At 42.8% G+C, this 16,583-nt stretch overlaps 1 protein-coding gene across 2 annotated transcripts in view; it reads right to left on the reverse strand.

Moving 5' to 3' along the window:
- Positions 1-12,941: 12,941 nt before the first annotated feature.
- CAMKK2 (calcium/calmodulin dependent protein kinase kinase 2) overlaps positions 12,942-16,583 on the reverse strand; it is a 160,974-nt gene continuing 157,332 nt past the window's right edge. Inside the window, exons 16-17 of one of the 2 annotated variants that reach the window (XM_063964424.1) lie at positions 16,441-16,472; positions 12,942-13,299 (exon numbers count right to left, since the gene is read on the reverse strand). In XM_063964424.1, the coding sequence (XP_063820494.1) occupies positions 13,274-13,299; positions 16,441-16,472 (58 nt within the window). In that variant the 3' untranslated portion in view covers positions 12,942-13,273. The remainder of the gene's footprint in view (positions 13,300-16,440; positions 16,473-16,583) is intronic. The other variant, XM_063964423.1, reaches the window with a different exon arrangement.

Here is a 16,583-nt window from a genome sequence, read left to right on the forward strand (position 1 = left end):
CCCAAGATTTCTGTTGCCGTCCCTGGGAGTCAGGATTGGAGCTGCTGCAGCATTCATACACACTAAGCAAGTTTGTAAAATATATGAAAAGTACTGTAAGAAAAAAAATATTTTAAGGAAAAAATTAGGGCCTATTTCAGCATGGATCGTTTTTCAGAGAAATCGCAAATCGAGTGATTATTAAACGACTGCACATGCGTAGCGTTCGCACTGCGCACGCCTGAGGGGTAGTAGCGACAGAAAATGAGTACAGATCGTAATCGCAATGTAGCCGCTGTTTGACTGACAGGAAGCTGGCATTTCTGCGTGGAAACCTGCCATTTTCTGGGTGTCAGAAAAAACGCAGGCGTGCCCAAGCAGTTTTGGGGAGCGTCTCTGACGTCAGCGCAGACCACTTCCAGGTCGGCTCAGTCGCAGATTGGTGGCAGCCTTTGACCTACTCACATTTGCTCAGATGGCAAAGTTTCTTTGATGTTCCGGGAAGTGCGTATGCATCTGTGATTGGATAGCGATCTGCGATGTATTTGCAATTTTGCATGGGACATTTTTTCTTCCTGTCGGGGCGGCGTCTTTCTACTCGCAGACAACTGAAATTTTTCTGAATAGCGATCCATGCCGAATTAGGCCCTTAGGGTGTGTACACACGGTGAGATCCCTGCTATGTTTGATTTTGACTATGCGATTTCCCTTGCACTCCCCCAGAGCCCAGATAGCAGATTGTACAGATTTTGACTATCTGTGCTTGAGATTTTGTCTATGTACGATTTTGACTAAGTGCCAATTTTGACTATACTTTGTACTAGATAGTACACTAGATAGTCCAGATTGACTTGCCTGCACAGTCTATCTAGCCTTACGATACCGACACCACGGGAGCGCGCATCGGGATCGTATCTGTATCGCAAGCTGCCTAGCACCATGAGATATGCACTAACTTTTCATAAGATTTTGACTATATAGTCAAAATCTCACAGATTTATCTCACCGTGTGTACACAAAACTCTGGTACACCCCTTGCAATAAATATATAAATATATATATATAAATATATAATTATGTACATTATCAGAATTTGGTGATTAAAGACAGTCATGTTTCAGGTGATTTTCTGAAATAAAACAAAAATGGGTTTTTATTAGGAGAGACATGTATTTTGAGGTGTTGTGTAAATGGTAAATTCATTTTTCAACTTGCAGATTGGAGATACAAGTGTTTCTCCGCAAAATATTTTAAACTTACTAAAACTATTAAAAATCATACTACAGACATGTAATCTAGAGGCTTTCCTTTGGTAAAAAAAAAACAAAAACAATTTTTTTTTTTGCTTTTTCCACTGTTAATAAAACCCCCCTCAAATACTTTGTTTAATAGCTTTCTATACTATTATGCAGTGTTATTTGCCACCATGCTGGGGCTTAGGGATGGTCTAATTTTTTCACTCAGTTCCCCCAAGTCGCACACTGTAGAAATAGGTTGCACTTTAAGTTGACCAGTGGTAAAATCTTAACTTAATGCGGTTAACTGAATCTCCCCCTATGTGTAGATCAGTTTGAAGGTAGAAATGAGTTAGGTGATGGTGAAGAGCAACAGCACCAGCTGACGCTTTATTTGGGATGGTGAAGTTAGAGGCTGATCCAGCTGGAGTGGGGAGTAATGGCATAGTAGTGGGACCCACAGAATAGGGTCCCTCTACCATCACATTAAATAGCCTGAAACTGTTCAGCCTAGGCCTGAGATTTCCTTGGAAAGCGAGGACTCCACCAAAAAAAATGGCTCCCCCCTCCTGGGGAACCCGCCAGCCTGGGCTGAAAGCCAGGGGCTATTCTTTGAATCCCTGGTGGTGCATGGTTAATGATATAAAAAAAAGAGATCATACAGTTTTCTACAGTGGGACTTCAGGTCCCAGCAAGCCTGCCCTGGCATGCCGCCACTTGAGAAACATCAAATTATAGCATGCCCGGACATTAAGGGGCTGCTGGCACCTGTAGTCAGGCTTTAGAAAAGATTTATAAAAAAAGAATTTAAACATTTGAAAATTATTACAAGAATATCATTACCTTTTTGAATTGGCTATCATCACTTATGTGTTTGGCCCTGTGCAACACTGGGAATAATTGGTTCACAAAGAACAGGTAGGAATCCCTATGACTATATCACAGCCTAACAACCTTTCAGTTCAGTCTACATAGTCAATGGGGTCACTTTACTAAGATGGGAGTTCTATTTAAGATGGGATGTTGCCCATAGCAACAAATCGGATTCTAATTCTCATTTATCTAGCACTTTTCTAGAAGGTAATACTTGGAATCTGATTGGTTGCTATAGGCAACATCCCATCTTAAATATAACTCCCATCTTAGTAAATTTACCCCAATGTCTCTATTTCTGTAGATAGCAGTAAGTAATGCTGGCCCTTAAAGTCCTCACTTGTAATAAACTATTAGTTGCATCCATTCATGCTGGAACAGTAACCAGATATTGTTAGACACAGTAATGGAGTTTGGTAAGCATAGAGTTGGACCATTTATTTTATTAGGTGATAAATACACAGTATTTAAACATACAACTTAGTAAATTGAAATGCATAGCAAAAGATATAAATAATTCAAGCTTAAAAGAAATCCAATAAAAAAGATACAGTTATAAAATAAACTTCAACCAAATTGTAGACAAGTAACATCACTTAAGCATATAACACATGGTCAGAAGTTGTATATTATCTCATAGTGCGAAAACATTGGTGCGACCCATACAAAAGCATATAGAAAACATGTAAGTAAATAGATAATGTAGCAGCTATTCGTGGGCTTTATACCCTAAATACATATCTGCAGAGATTTTCATGCAATAAGTAACATATTTCAAACATACATAGTCTGTATTGTCTAATTTTAGAACTACAGTATACATCAATATTACCAGCTAATTTGTACTGAAACTAAAACGGCATTCATATATTCATCCCTTATTAAGGTTTGTTTTATTTATTTATTTCTCTTTTTGTAAAATAGACTTACCAGGAAACGAAGGCTCCCTGAAAGCTGTAAATATAATCTTTGGCTTTTTGGCCAAAAAAAAAAGCCTCCACAATACATGGAAATATGAATAATATGTACCCAACATCAAAAAAGCAATCTTCTGTTACAAAAAGTACATTTTCTTAATCTAGAAAAGCACAAAGTCTATAAACAGCCCGATAGGACATGAGGACGCACTGAAAAGGATAATTATGGATGTAAAGCTAGACACACACTATAAGATTTGCCCCATCTAGACTGATTCAGACCGGTCAGAATGATCCGATGTACAGCAGACATTACCTAGTAATTGTTTAGTTCTAAACATTCCCTTTGACTCCAAATCGTCTCGCCGATAGTGTCTCCATGGGAGTGATATGGAAGATCTACAGTATTTAAGTCAACAGTCAATAGGTTGAAACCAAATGGTCAACATGCATTAGGTAGACTGGTAAAAAAAGGTCAACAAATAAAAGGTTGACATGACAATATTTGACGCATAAATGGTCGACACAAGTTCCTTTAGTTTTTTTTGGGCCAAGTCATATAAGTTTTGTAATTTGTAACCATCATCAACAGAAACGTAAACGCGCGCCAAGCTACTACTGCCATTCGTAGTCCCCGTGGATAGTACATCAAGAAAATGTTGGAAAAACATGTAAGAAAAAAACCCAACATATCAATTATTGTCATGTCGATCTTAAACACTGTCGACCTTTTACCTGTCGCATAATGCATATTGATCTATTGACTGTCTACCTAGACACTATATGTCTATCTTCCAGATACCTGTCTCCATACACTATGCAACAGACGGGATGTAATCATGTGACCGGCGGTCGGTATCCTGCTGGACAGTATACCGACGGCGGAATCCCGACTGCTAGAAATCCCGACAGTCGGCATGCCGACTAACAGGGAGCACTCCCACTCTTGGGTGTCCACGACACCCATAGAGTGGGAACAGAACCTGTGGTGAGCGCAGCAAGCCACCGAGCCCGCTGCCTGGCAAGCGCAGCGAGCCACAAGGGGTTTTGCTGCACTCGCCGCCCGGCCAATCTGGCGGACGGGTTCCTGGCGTAGCTGTGCTGACCACCAGGATCACCACTGCCGGTCACCTGATCCCAACCCGCATCAGACATCGGCCACGGTCCATACACACTGCATCTTCTGAAAAATCCCAAAACAGCATAGTGGCCCAGATTCAGGTCTCGTCGCAAGCAGCACATTTGACGCAAAGTACTGATGTTCAGTACTTAGCGCATGCCCTGGACCTGTACTGTGCATGTGCAGTACAGGTCCTGCGTACTATGGCTGCAGACGTCAAGTAATTGACAGTCTGCAGCTGTTGTGGGCAGGGCACAAAACGGAGTCGTGTGTGAGTGCCACGGTCAAGAGAGATTTCCTGGTCTCTTGGAAGGAGCTGCGGTGGCTGGCCTGCATGACCTCATGGGTCACTCAGTCAGCCGATGGCATTGCAAGTGATCCGATGCGGCATCCTTGGGCGCAGCACTGGATCACACATGTATGCAGGAGGTGTCTACTTATACCAGATGCCTCCGGCTGAATTAACATATGCTAACATTGCTGCTGCGTCCAGAGAAACAGCAGCAATGCTAAATCCTACCATATCTGAATCCTACACTATACTGGGAGCCAATTCTAGGCGATTTGGACTGACCTTTGGGCTCTGGTGTAGCATACACAATAAACAATTATCGGGCCCACGACGCACTATCTGTCAGGTAGGCCCCAAGAGCTGTATAGTGTGTATCTAGCTTCACTTGAGAGACCTGTTTTAATGGCTGACATGACAATACAAAACATGACCCAGTTCTGATGCCAGAATACAGGTAGCACCGTCTACTGGTCAGGAATCCCATCCCAACTCTACAGCCATTTACAATAACAGTATATCAATAATCTCAATTTGTGGCATTATACACCCATGCTACAGTGAATAATAAAATGTTCTATTCTTTAGAGTATTCTTAAAGCAGAAAATGATGTTAAGTGTGATTTAAGCACAACACACATATTGCATTGACATAACCATCCGTCCATATGTACAAAATAAACAAGCCCCAACCTAATTTGACATAGAAATATGCCCCTGGATAGAAAATATAAGTGGATAATTGAAATATATTGGATTAATGAACTTTCTAGCAACAATATATATTTAGGTGTAGTAGCAGCTGCCACCACAATAATGTGCATGCATCTCCTACACACAGTCGCCCCCATTTACAGTTGGACACGATTTTCTTCTAAGGTCAAATGTGAAATGAACCTGGGATACAAACTGTATTCTGTGACCTATGCAGAGTGAAAACATGGGCAACAAATAGGACATAATCATACACATTATTACAGTAAGTGCCCGGAAAGTGTAGATAACAAGCACCCAAGTCGCATAAAGCATATCAAACATGATGCAAACAGAAAATGTTTAATTATCTACATTCCACACTAATAGCATTTCAGCAGCCTCCCCTAACTGAGTAGTAATCCAGCTTTATTTAATTATGCTGTAATTCTGCTATAAGAGTCTCAGCAGTTTTACCACATTTACATAACTGGGTGTGTCTTAGACGCACTCGGCAAATCAGACGTGAACAGTTTGCAGCTTGCGCCAGGGGTTGAGTACCCACACATCACCCCTCCACCCCCCAAACAGGTACCTTAATGCCTCTTAGTTTGGCATGTTGGGAAGCATTTTGTGTCGACACCATTATACTGTCTTTTGGTCTTGTCTATACGGGATCGGTATGAAATACCTCCAATCAAAATCCTGACGGTCGAAATCCTGACAGCAATTGACCGACAGTCAAAATCCCGACATGGACAAAATACAGACATTAAAAATGCAGACAAGGTCAAAATACCGACAAGCAGTTTTCATTGTTTTTTGTGTGTATGTCGACATGGACACCATATAAGTGTACCGTGTCCCCTCGCATGGCTCGCTGCACTCGCCATGCTTCGGGCACGGTGCCTCGCTGCACTCGGCACACTATTATATTCCCCCTCCAGGTCCACTGGGAAGGTAAAGTATGAGCAAGTCGGTTTCAATGAAAAACTCATGTCTGCATTTTGACCTGTCGGTATTTTACGTGTTGGTATTTTGACCTTGTTGGTATGTTAAATGTCGGTATTTTGCCCATGTCGGGATTTTGACCGTCGGTCAATTGCTGTTGGGATTTCGACCGTCGGTCAATTGCTGTTGGGATTTCGACCGTCGGGATTTTGATTGGAGGTAAATTGACTGCATCCCGTCTATACACCCCATCCAACCCCCGTATTGGCCCCCTTGGTGCATGGAGTCAAAGGGCACATGCACAGGAAATAATACACAACTTGTGTCTATGTACAACTCTGCATCAGCCCCAGTGTGAGCAGCCCTCTAGTGTCTGTAACAACAACCATGTGATCGCAGCCTCAGAGATGTTATCAGACCGGACATATTATGTGCAACTCTGCATCAGCCCCAGTGTGAGCAGCCCTCTAGTGTCTGTAACAACGACCATGTGATCGCAGCCTCAGAGATGTTATCAGACCGGACATATTATGTGCAACTCTGCATCAGCCCCAGTGTGAGCAGCCCTCTAGTGTCTGTAACAACGACCATATGATCGCAGCCTCAGGGATGTTATCAGACCGGACACATGTGCAACTCTGCATCAGCCCCAGTGTGAGCAGCCCTCTAGTGTCTGTAACAACGACCATATGATCGCAACCTCAGGGATGTTATCAGACCGGACATATTATGTGCAACTCTGCATCAGCCCCAGTGTAAGCAGCCCTCTAGTGTCTGTAACAACGACCATATGATCGCAACCTCAGGGATGTTATCAGACCGGACATATTATGTGCAACTCTGCATCAGCCCCAGTGTAAGCAGCCCTCTAGTGTCTGTAACAACGACCATATGATCGCAACCTCAGGGATGTTATCAGACCGGACATATTATGTGCAACTCTGCATCAGCCCCAGTGTGAACAGCCCTCTAGTGTCTGTAACAACGACCATGTGATCGCAGCCTCAGGGATGTTATCAGACCGGACATATTATGTGCAACTCTGCATCAGCCCCAGTGTAAGCAGCCCTCTAGTGTCTGTAACAACGACCATATGATCGCAACCTCAGGGATGTTATCAGACCGGACATATTATGTGCAACTCTGCATCAGCCCCAGTGTGAACAGCCCTCTAGTGTCTGTAACAACGACCATGTGATCGCAGCCTCAGGGATGTTATCAGACCGGACATATTGGGGGTCATTCCGAGTTGTTCGCTCGTTATTTTTTTGTCGCAACAGAGCGAATAGTCGGTCGCTTATGCGCATGCGCAATGTCCGCAGTGCGACTGCGCCAAGTAAATTTGCTATGCAGTTAGGTATTTTACTCATGGCATTACGAGGTTTTTTCTTCGTTCTGGTGATCGTAATGTGATTGACAGGAAGTGGGTGTTTCTGGGCGGAAACTGGCCGTTTTATGGGAGTGTGTGAAAAAACGCTACCGTTTCTGGGAAAAACGCGGGAGTGGCTGGAGAAACGGAGGAGTGTCTGGGCGAATGCTGGGTGTGTTTGTGACGTCAAACCAGGAACGACAAGCACTGAACTGATCGCAGATGCCGAGTAAGTCTGAAGCTACTCAGAAACTGCTAAGAAGTGTCTATTCGCAATTCTGCTAATCTTTCGTTCACAATTTTAATATGCTAAGATTCACTCCCAGTAGGCGGCGGCTTAGCGTGTGCAAAGCTGCTAAAAGCAGCTTGCGAGCGAACAACTCGGAATGACCCCCATATTATGTGCAACTCTGCATCAGCCCCAGTGTGAGCAGCCCTCTAGTGTCTGTAACAACGACCATGTGATCGCAGCCTCAGGGATGTTATCAGACCGGACATATTATGTGCAACTCTGCATCAGCCCCAGTGTGAGCAGCCCTCTAGTGTCTGTAACAACGACCATGTGATCGCAGCCTCAGGGATGTTATCAGACCGGACACATGTGCAACTCTGCATCAGCCCCAGTGTGAGCAGCCCTCTAGTGTCTGTAACAATGACCATGTGATCGCAGCCTCAGGGATGTTATCAGACCGGACACATGTGCAACTCTGCATCAGCCCCAGTGTGAGCAGCCCTCTAGTGTCTGTAACAACGACCATGTGATCGCAGCCTCAGGGATGTTATCAGACCGGACACATGTGCAACTCTGCATCAGCCCCAGTGTGAGCAGCCCTCTAGTGTCTGTAACAACGACCATGTGATCGCAGCCTCAGGGATGTTATCAGACCGGACACATGTGCAACTCTGCATCAGCCCCAGTGTGAGCAGCCCTCTAGTGTCTGTAACAACGACCATGTGATCGCAGCCTCAGAGATGTTATCAGACCGGACATATTATGTGCAACTCTGCATCAGCCCCAGTGTGAGCAGCCCTCTAGTGTCTGTAACAACGACCATGTGATCGCAACCTCAGGGATGTTATCAGACCGGACATATTATGTGCAACTCTGCATCAGCCCCAGTGTGAGCAGCCCTCTAGTGTCTGTAACAACGACCATATGATCGCAGCCTTATGGTGCTCATACACTAGATGACCTGTAAACGATGCATTCTCGTTAGCGATTTCCCTTGAACTCCCCCGGCAGCTTCCCGGCAAACGATATATTACAATGCACATAAGATATAGCTTAAGATCTGGGAGTGGCTACATTCAGGAGCACGCTGTCGTTGACTATAGCTTCAAATCTTCCCGCAGCAGGGAAGATCAGAAGCTCTGACCAATGGCCAGCGGGACCGCGCATTGTGATTATTATCGTTCACAGACACTGAACCATCTGCACTATTATGAACAATTTGGAGCTCCGATCCGTCAGAATTGGCCAAATCGTCTAGTGTATGAGCACTTTTAGGGATGTTATTAGACTGGAGATATTGAGGCAGATGTATTAAGCCTGGAGAAGTGATATAGCAGTGATAAGTGTAAGGTAATAACACATCAGCCAATCAGCTTCACTATGTAAATTTACAGTTAGGAGCTAATTGCACTTATCACTGCTTTATCACTTCTTCAGGATTATTACATATGCCCCATTGTGTTGAGGTTTCATTTTTAGGAATATTGGCTTAGCTTACAAATGTAATTCTCACTGGCAAGATTGTTATTTTCTGAAGCCACAACTAAATATACAATACAGTAATTTAATTGCTGATCTACAGAGCTTAATCCAAGTAGCTTCAAGTCTTAGTGGTTATTGTTATTTATTTTTCGCTATCTGCCCTAACTATACGCTCTTTGTAGGGGAAAGGTTTTATGGATGTGTCTACAAATTACTCATGCCAATGCACAACCTGTGGGGACACGATGACCAGATAAAATAGCAACAGGCCCCGCCCACCACTGATTATGCAAATCTCATCCTAGCGTATGGTAAGTGTGCCTGATGACATGGTAGGCATGTTAACTGACTCTGGTGTGTTTTTATCCCTGGTAAGGAAATTATCCTGTAAGCCCCACTGGAGTGTGGACTAATGTGAAATAATAAACATTTTCTTATTAAAAGTCAAGCAAAAAATCTTGGTGCTATATAAAGGATAACAATAATTAAAGCTGGAGACAGTATATAAACAGTTGCCAAAATGATAAAATAATTAACTTCTGTCAGGATCTGCTGCATGCGCTGGAGGGCCAGACACACGGAGGGAACTGGCGATCAGCAGCACTAACGAGCCGCTTCTGAATGGATGTTTGCGGATTCACCTCCCTAGCTGATAATATTTTATTTATTAGTGTGGCATAGACTATCGCACAGAAAACTAGAAAAACAACCTGCGCATATACTATGGCAAAGCCACATCTCTATGCTTTCTCTTTGCTACACTTGTTCCTCCTGGCATAAAGCTGATGCATCAGCTTGTGTAGAAGAGCTGGGCGCATGTGGCCGATAGAATATGGGCGCATAAATACATATTTTCATGGTTGTGCTTTTTCCTGACCATGTTCTGGGTGTCTCAAAGGGTTCTACTGTACATGAGCTCCAACATGTTACATTTTTCTGATAGACATGGAGAAAGTGCAATCATAAAGGTTTCTACCCAACCATTATGGACAAAGATTAGAAATCTGATCTTTACCACTATTATGATTCCCCTAAATCCCATATTGTCCTCCTACTTCTTCCCATCCTGGACAGGCTCAACTATAATAATAGGCTTATTAGACAAAACTTTAGTGTGAATGCCTGCTGGATTGCGACTCCCTGGTAGGACTTACTGCAAGAAGTCGTTTCATGGAAATTATGACCAGAAGGCTTCTTTGTCACATTCTATAAAACCTGGTCTCTCTGAGACTCATTCAATAATCAGTCCCCAATGACTGAGCTCCCTCAAACCTTTGGAGCAGAATCCTCTAATGGGTTGCTAACCCTAATAGTCCATATTCTTCACCCTACTTGAGAATCCCCTTTTCTCCTTTGTGCAGCATTATTTCCTTACCATTCAAAAGACCCCCCGCCCCCCTGCACTTTTATCTCCTCTTCCTTTATATAACTTCAAAAGTTGCAGATATCACTATACCTTCTACTTACTATCAGATCAATTTGTACTTTACTCCTCTTTTTCAGCACTACGCTTGTCACTTCTTATGTGTGTCATAATGATGTATCTTGTTCCAGATGCCTTTTTAATAAACAGTCCTTATTAAAATATGACTTGATTTAGAAGGTATTGCACATACTGTACAAAAGAAATGCAAATGCAAACAGGAGGGATCTGTAGCATAAATGATCTTGCATGATCATGCATCTGTGATCAGAGCGCTGCGCCCGAAGACGCCGCATCAGATCACCATCGGTCGCAGCTCTCGGCCAGTTTGCAGAAGCCGAAGCTTACGCAGACTGATCGTCGGATCCAGTGGGTCCGGCCCGCCTACAAAATGGGGGCAACATGCCCCTTTTTTGTAAAACAAGGTCACCGCCCCCCAAACGCAGCAGCAATATTACAGAATGGGTATTGCACATGCATAGACCACCAAACATCGGATTTGTATGTAAATCATCAGGTTGCATAGAAAGCCAAATTAGGCCCTATATAACTAGAGGTCTAGTACACAACTATTTCATGTTCACAACATAACATCAGCACTTACTTTTTCCTATTGTGTGTGTTGTTTTGCAATACTTACGGTGTATAATGATGTACAGAAACCATGTCCTACATAGAATGTAAAATTCAGACTATAAACATATTAGGGATACCTGGGAAAGTGATGCACAGGAAACACATACTGCAGCTTACTCTACACTTTCAAATAACATTTCATTATATTCTCTAATGAGAACTTACAAAAAAAAAAAAAAAAAACATTTAAAAACTTGACAGATTAATGCACCGGTTTTGATCCCTGTTACATATTCACTTACAATTGCCTAAAAATGTAACACAGAGACAGAAGCCGGCTGCACTGAGAATGAAGCTCAGTAATACCCCTTTCACACAGAGTCGAGAACCCGGTTTATTGCTGGGGCAAGCTGGCGCAACCCGAGTCCAGCATCCCGGGTCCAACAGTGGTCCGCAACTTGGTCGCAACCAGGGTTATTTTCAGGTCTTCAATCGCTCCTGAGCCAGCAAATCGGCAGCCTTTAGGCCTGACCTGGGTCATCAATGACCAGTGCCTGCCTTTCAAACACCAGCCAACCTGTGTCATTGCTGACCTAGGCCAGGCCTATATGGCGGCTCAGGAGTGCTTGGGATGATGTAATCTCCAAGGGGGAAATGTAATAGGGTGTGAGAATCAGAAAGTGAGAGGTTTTGGTAAAATTCTCCTGTTTTTTTTAAAGTGGCAATCATTTACATGGCAAAATCAACCTGGTTTTCCCATGTAAATGATTGCCACTTTAAAAAAAAACAGGAGAATTTGACCAAAATCTCTCACTTTCTAATTCTAATACCCTATTACATTTTCCCCCAAAATGTCTTGTGTAAGCGGCGACAACCCGTGTCTCAGTGGCTGCGTCAAAGGGGTAAGTATATCTGAAGTCCCGGCACCGACCCGGGGCTTTAATGTGAAAGGGATATAACACTGATACTTTCTGACTGACACTGATGGTCAGGAGCTGGAAACATTGATTACCCCACTCACTGGCAAGCCTGCTTGCAGTGATCCTTCAGCATGGAGACTGGCAGTAGACTCTCTAATGGGAGTCATTATGATTTGTTACATAATTATAAGTAGAATGTGGTGTATGTATGTTACTGTTGGTTTTATATATGTACTGTATATATGTACAGTATGTATACCTTGGCAAACAATTTATTTGTGCAATTATTCCAGGTGCTTTAAACTGGTAAATGCATAATGTACAAAAAGACAGAGTGAGTACAGGATGGAAAGAAATGTACAAGTCTAATGGTGGTATTGACAATGGACAATGGAACAACATAAAATGAAGGTGAACGTATAAGATAATGCAGCACTCCCCCTGGTGGCGTTACAACCACATTGCTGCTGGTATTCTCCTAAAATACTAATGGCACAAAAGCCAAATAAACCTGCAGTAATTACTGCTTTCATACCATTTAAAAAGTAGTCACACGTCTTCACTGGCCCTAGCTGCTTGATATACTCAATGACGAGCAGCAGACCAGTGATTTCAGGCTTACAAAACATCTGGCTAATCGTGGAACTGTCAATTCTTCAAATCTAAACTCTCTGGCTGAGTCAAGGCCTTGAAAACAAGGATTAGCCAAGCTCACCTAAATAGTCCAATCAGTAGTAGTAGTCCAATCAGTGCTCGCTCCAATAGGGCCTACAGAGCATGAATGGATCGTCTACCGTCTGTAAAATGTTAGTGCCCTGAAAGCATTAGATGTGTGCACTGTATGTGTGTAGTATTTGGCATCATTAATACATATGCTACAAGTCACTTAAATTGATTTTTAGTTTCTTTTTTTTGCATTGTACAAAACAAGCACCTTCTCTGGATAGGTCCCCAGAAGTCCTCTGAAAGAGTGAGCCCATTACAAAATCAATCACATTTTACGACTTAACAACCCAAGGCAGGACAAGGTCTTTAGCGCATGCAGCAACATAAGGTGTTCTTTGAGCAAGTAGCATGCACTGTTTAGTTTACACATGGGGTATTCATCTACACACATCCTAGTCATAGATGATGTACCCAAGCCATGACATCTCTGGCCAAATACACTCATGAAAGAACCTCGTCCCCGCCCAACTCCTGCAAGTCGCTCTCTCTCAGACTTTCGTCGCTGCCTTGTATCCTGTGAATGAAACAAAGATATGAGTATGCTAAATACTTACTCCCTAAACATGCGTCTCAGGATTTCACCGCAAATCACAAGCTGCGTTATCAGGAGATAAGTGCTAGGATAAAAGTGGCAACAGACGTGGCAGAACAGCAAGCAGGGCTAGAGCTTGAATGGATGTCTTATTAACAAAACATAATGCAGAGTTCCAAAGTATTTAAATGAGATTATTCATCTTTCCCACATATATTACGGAAGAGAAAATTTACACCATCTTCAATATTAGGTCCATATAGTTAAGATGTTTCCAAAACATGTCTCTTCTCTGATCTCGTAGTTTCATGTTTGTATAGAGCCATTTTATGTAAGCATATACACCGGAGATATACGATTTCTTGTCAGTGGAATTTATGTACTGACTTAGAGGCCTAATCTTCATGAATTATTCACACACCTGTAACAAGTGTTCCGAGCTGACCCCAGAGACCACTTTCATATCAGCAACATTTCCTTTGTTTAAGATGATTGCTGCCATAAAATGTAATACAACCTAAATGTGGAATGTAGAACATACACTATATCACTCCCATCTGTACTAGAACATGACAGATTGGGATGCCAATGTACAATTACAGTAGTGTATCAAACGCCTCTGTACAATGACCTCTCTCTTACCCTCAGACGTTTTACCCTACACTCAGTGGAGGCACAGATATTTTGAGGACTCAATCAATCTCCCTGTTAATTAAGTCTAGTAATTCACTGGGAACCAGTCACAAAACGAGTTCCTATCTCACGGTGCCAATAATCAGTACGTTTTGGACGGGGTACCCCCTCAGGGGCTTCCTTTTCCTTTCTCTTCTGGCTCTGAATGATTTAGTATCTGCATGTTCCTCTCTCCTGCCTCTCTCTTCCTTACTCTCTTCTTCCTGCCCTCTATTTTATTCCATGCTCTTTTTTCTTTCTACTCTTTTTTTCTGTGTCGGATTCTGTTTCTGTGCAATTGTTGTTGTTTCATGTCAATACTTAACTGTGTTTGATTTTATTTTGCTCTGATGCTTTTGATGTTAAGCAGCTGATTATGCACTATTTGTGTATGCAATATGTTTACATTATATGTGTTTGAATGATACCGACAATCGTTCTAAAAATGCTCAGAAAAACAAACAAACAAACATACAAAAACTGCATGAGTAACATGGTGTATCTCATCCAGTGTTTCTAATACCGCTGTGATCCCCACACAGAGCGTTGGCCACTGACAAGGAGAAACTTTCTTACCTGTTATATGGACTTTCATTATATTTTTTGCCTTTCCATCATCTTTGGGAAACATAGCTCTGTATTTGGACAATTTGAAACATATTTTGTCTTACGACATTTTATGGAAAGTTTCTTTTGGAATAAATGTTCTTTTGGTTTCCACTGGTGTGGAATTCGTGTCTAAAGAACCTTGATGCGTGGAACCCACTTCATTTACAAGTGAGTTGGGTACGCCTAATCAAATTCTGAGATTATATCTTTGTTTGGTCATTAAAGCTTCTGGTGAAAAGGTACCTTTACGTGTGTTGGTACGTTCTCAATATATTTCCAGCGGTGGTGAGATTCTATACTTATTGACGTTACATCACCATCTTTCTATTTCCGAACACATGGATATGATTATAAGACTAAAAACTTAAAGTTATACTACACATTGTTTGTTTTGTTTTTTGTTTCTTGCTTTCATTATGTGGTCCCTTTTGAATAACCCAAATAACTGCGAGGAAGAAATTTGGCTCCAGTACAGACGATAAGGACCACATGGATTGTATAATTTTTATTATATGATTTATTGTATAATGTGGATTGTACATATCCTGGTGAAATTGTTGTTGTTGCCTTTGATCCTTCACTTTTTTTTTCTTACTTACTGACAAGGAGAAGTAGCCAGCAGCTTCTCTTCCATGTCAGTGTTACACAGAGAGGATGATTCAGACCTGATCGCTGCTGTGCGTTTTCACACAGCGGGCGATCAGCAATAGACTGCGCATGTGTATATACCAAAATGCGCACGCGCGTTGGCCGCCAACAACAACGGGCATTGCCGGTCAGCGACAGGCTGGTGCGAAAATTTTCATTTGCACGGGCGATCGCAGGGTGATTGACAGGAAGAGGCCGTTTGTGGCTGGTAACTGGCTGTTTACAGGGAGTGTCCAGAAAAACGCAGGCGTTCCCAAGCGTTTTCAGGGAGGGTGTCTGATGCCCATTCCATCCCCGATCAGCCTGTTCTCATCACACTGAAGGAGTAAGTCCTGAGCTGCGCAGAGACTGCACATACTGGACTTTTGCAGCTCGGCGTACACATGTGATTGCACACTTGCACAGCATATTTACACTCCCCCTTGGGCGGCGACTATCTGAATGCAGGACAGCAAAGTTAGCAGCCCAGCAATCAGGTCTGAATCACCCCCAGAAAGTGTGGTGCTTAGCTCTGATGTTACAACTAAGGGCCACACTCCCAGTCCGAGGAGGAGAGACTATGGCACTCCACTTTCCACCTGCTTAAAGTTAACAGTTGGATGGGGGTGCAATGTGAGAGGGGAGCACTTCTGATGGTGCCGGCTCTGGATAAGATGAATATTATTTTAGATCAACAAAACTGCTGCCTCCCAATCGTACAGAAAATGGTTCCACTTTTTATACCTTCCCTTCCATGTAGCAAATCGTGGAGGTCCCTCCCTCGTAACATGATCTGCTACCTGCAGCTGTAACTCACCGTATGCAGCCAGCTGCTGCAGTGTCCATTGCAGGATCATGCAATCCATCTAGCACTAATAAAGCACCTTTATTACATTCTACTGAATCATACAGGACTGAGTCTTCCTGCCCTGTGAGCAGCAGCTCTTAGCCGCAGGTAATGGTGAAGCACCCAGGGCAGGGATTTCCCTATTTGTTCGCTGTGAATGGGGAGTACATGAAGAGGGTAGATACTCCGAAGTAGACAGCCCATTTATGTACTCCATAAAATTCTAGCACCCAACCTACATATCACAATCCCTCTTGTGGCCCTATGGAACATCTGCATGTGAACGCCATGCAAAGCTGTGTTAGGCAAAGATTATACAGATTAGTAGGGAGAGTGAAAAATTATTTCTGAAGCTTTTCATTTGTTACCTTTTGCTGATATATTCCCTGACTTTTTATTTCTAGAATTGAAAAGAAAAATGTTTGAGGCAAGAAGAAACACCTGGACTCTACAGAGAAGCATTCTAACCCCATTATACAGTCGGGTTCACTACGATATGCCGGCGGTCGGG

The sequence above is a fragment of the Pseudophryne corroboree genome, chromosome 1, assembly GCF_028390025.1.
Source record: "Pseudophryne corroboree isolate aPseCor3 chromosome 1, aPseCor3.hap2, whole genome shotgun sequence".
Classification (NCBI taxonomy): domain Eukaryota; kingdom Metazoa; phylum Chordata; class Amphibia; order Anura; family Myobatrachidae; genus Pseudophryne; species Pseudophryne corroboree.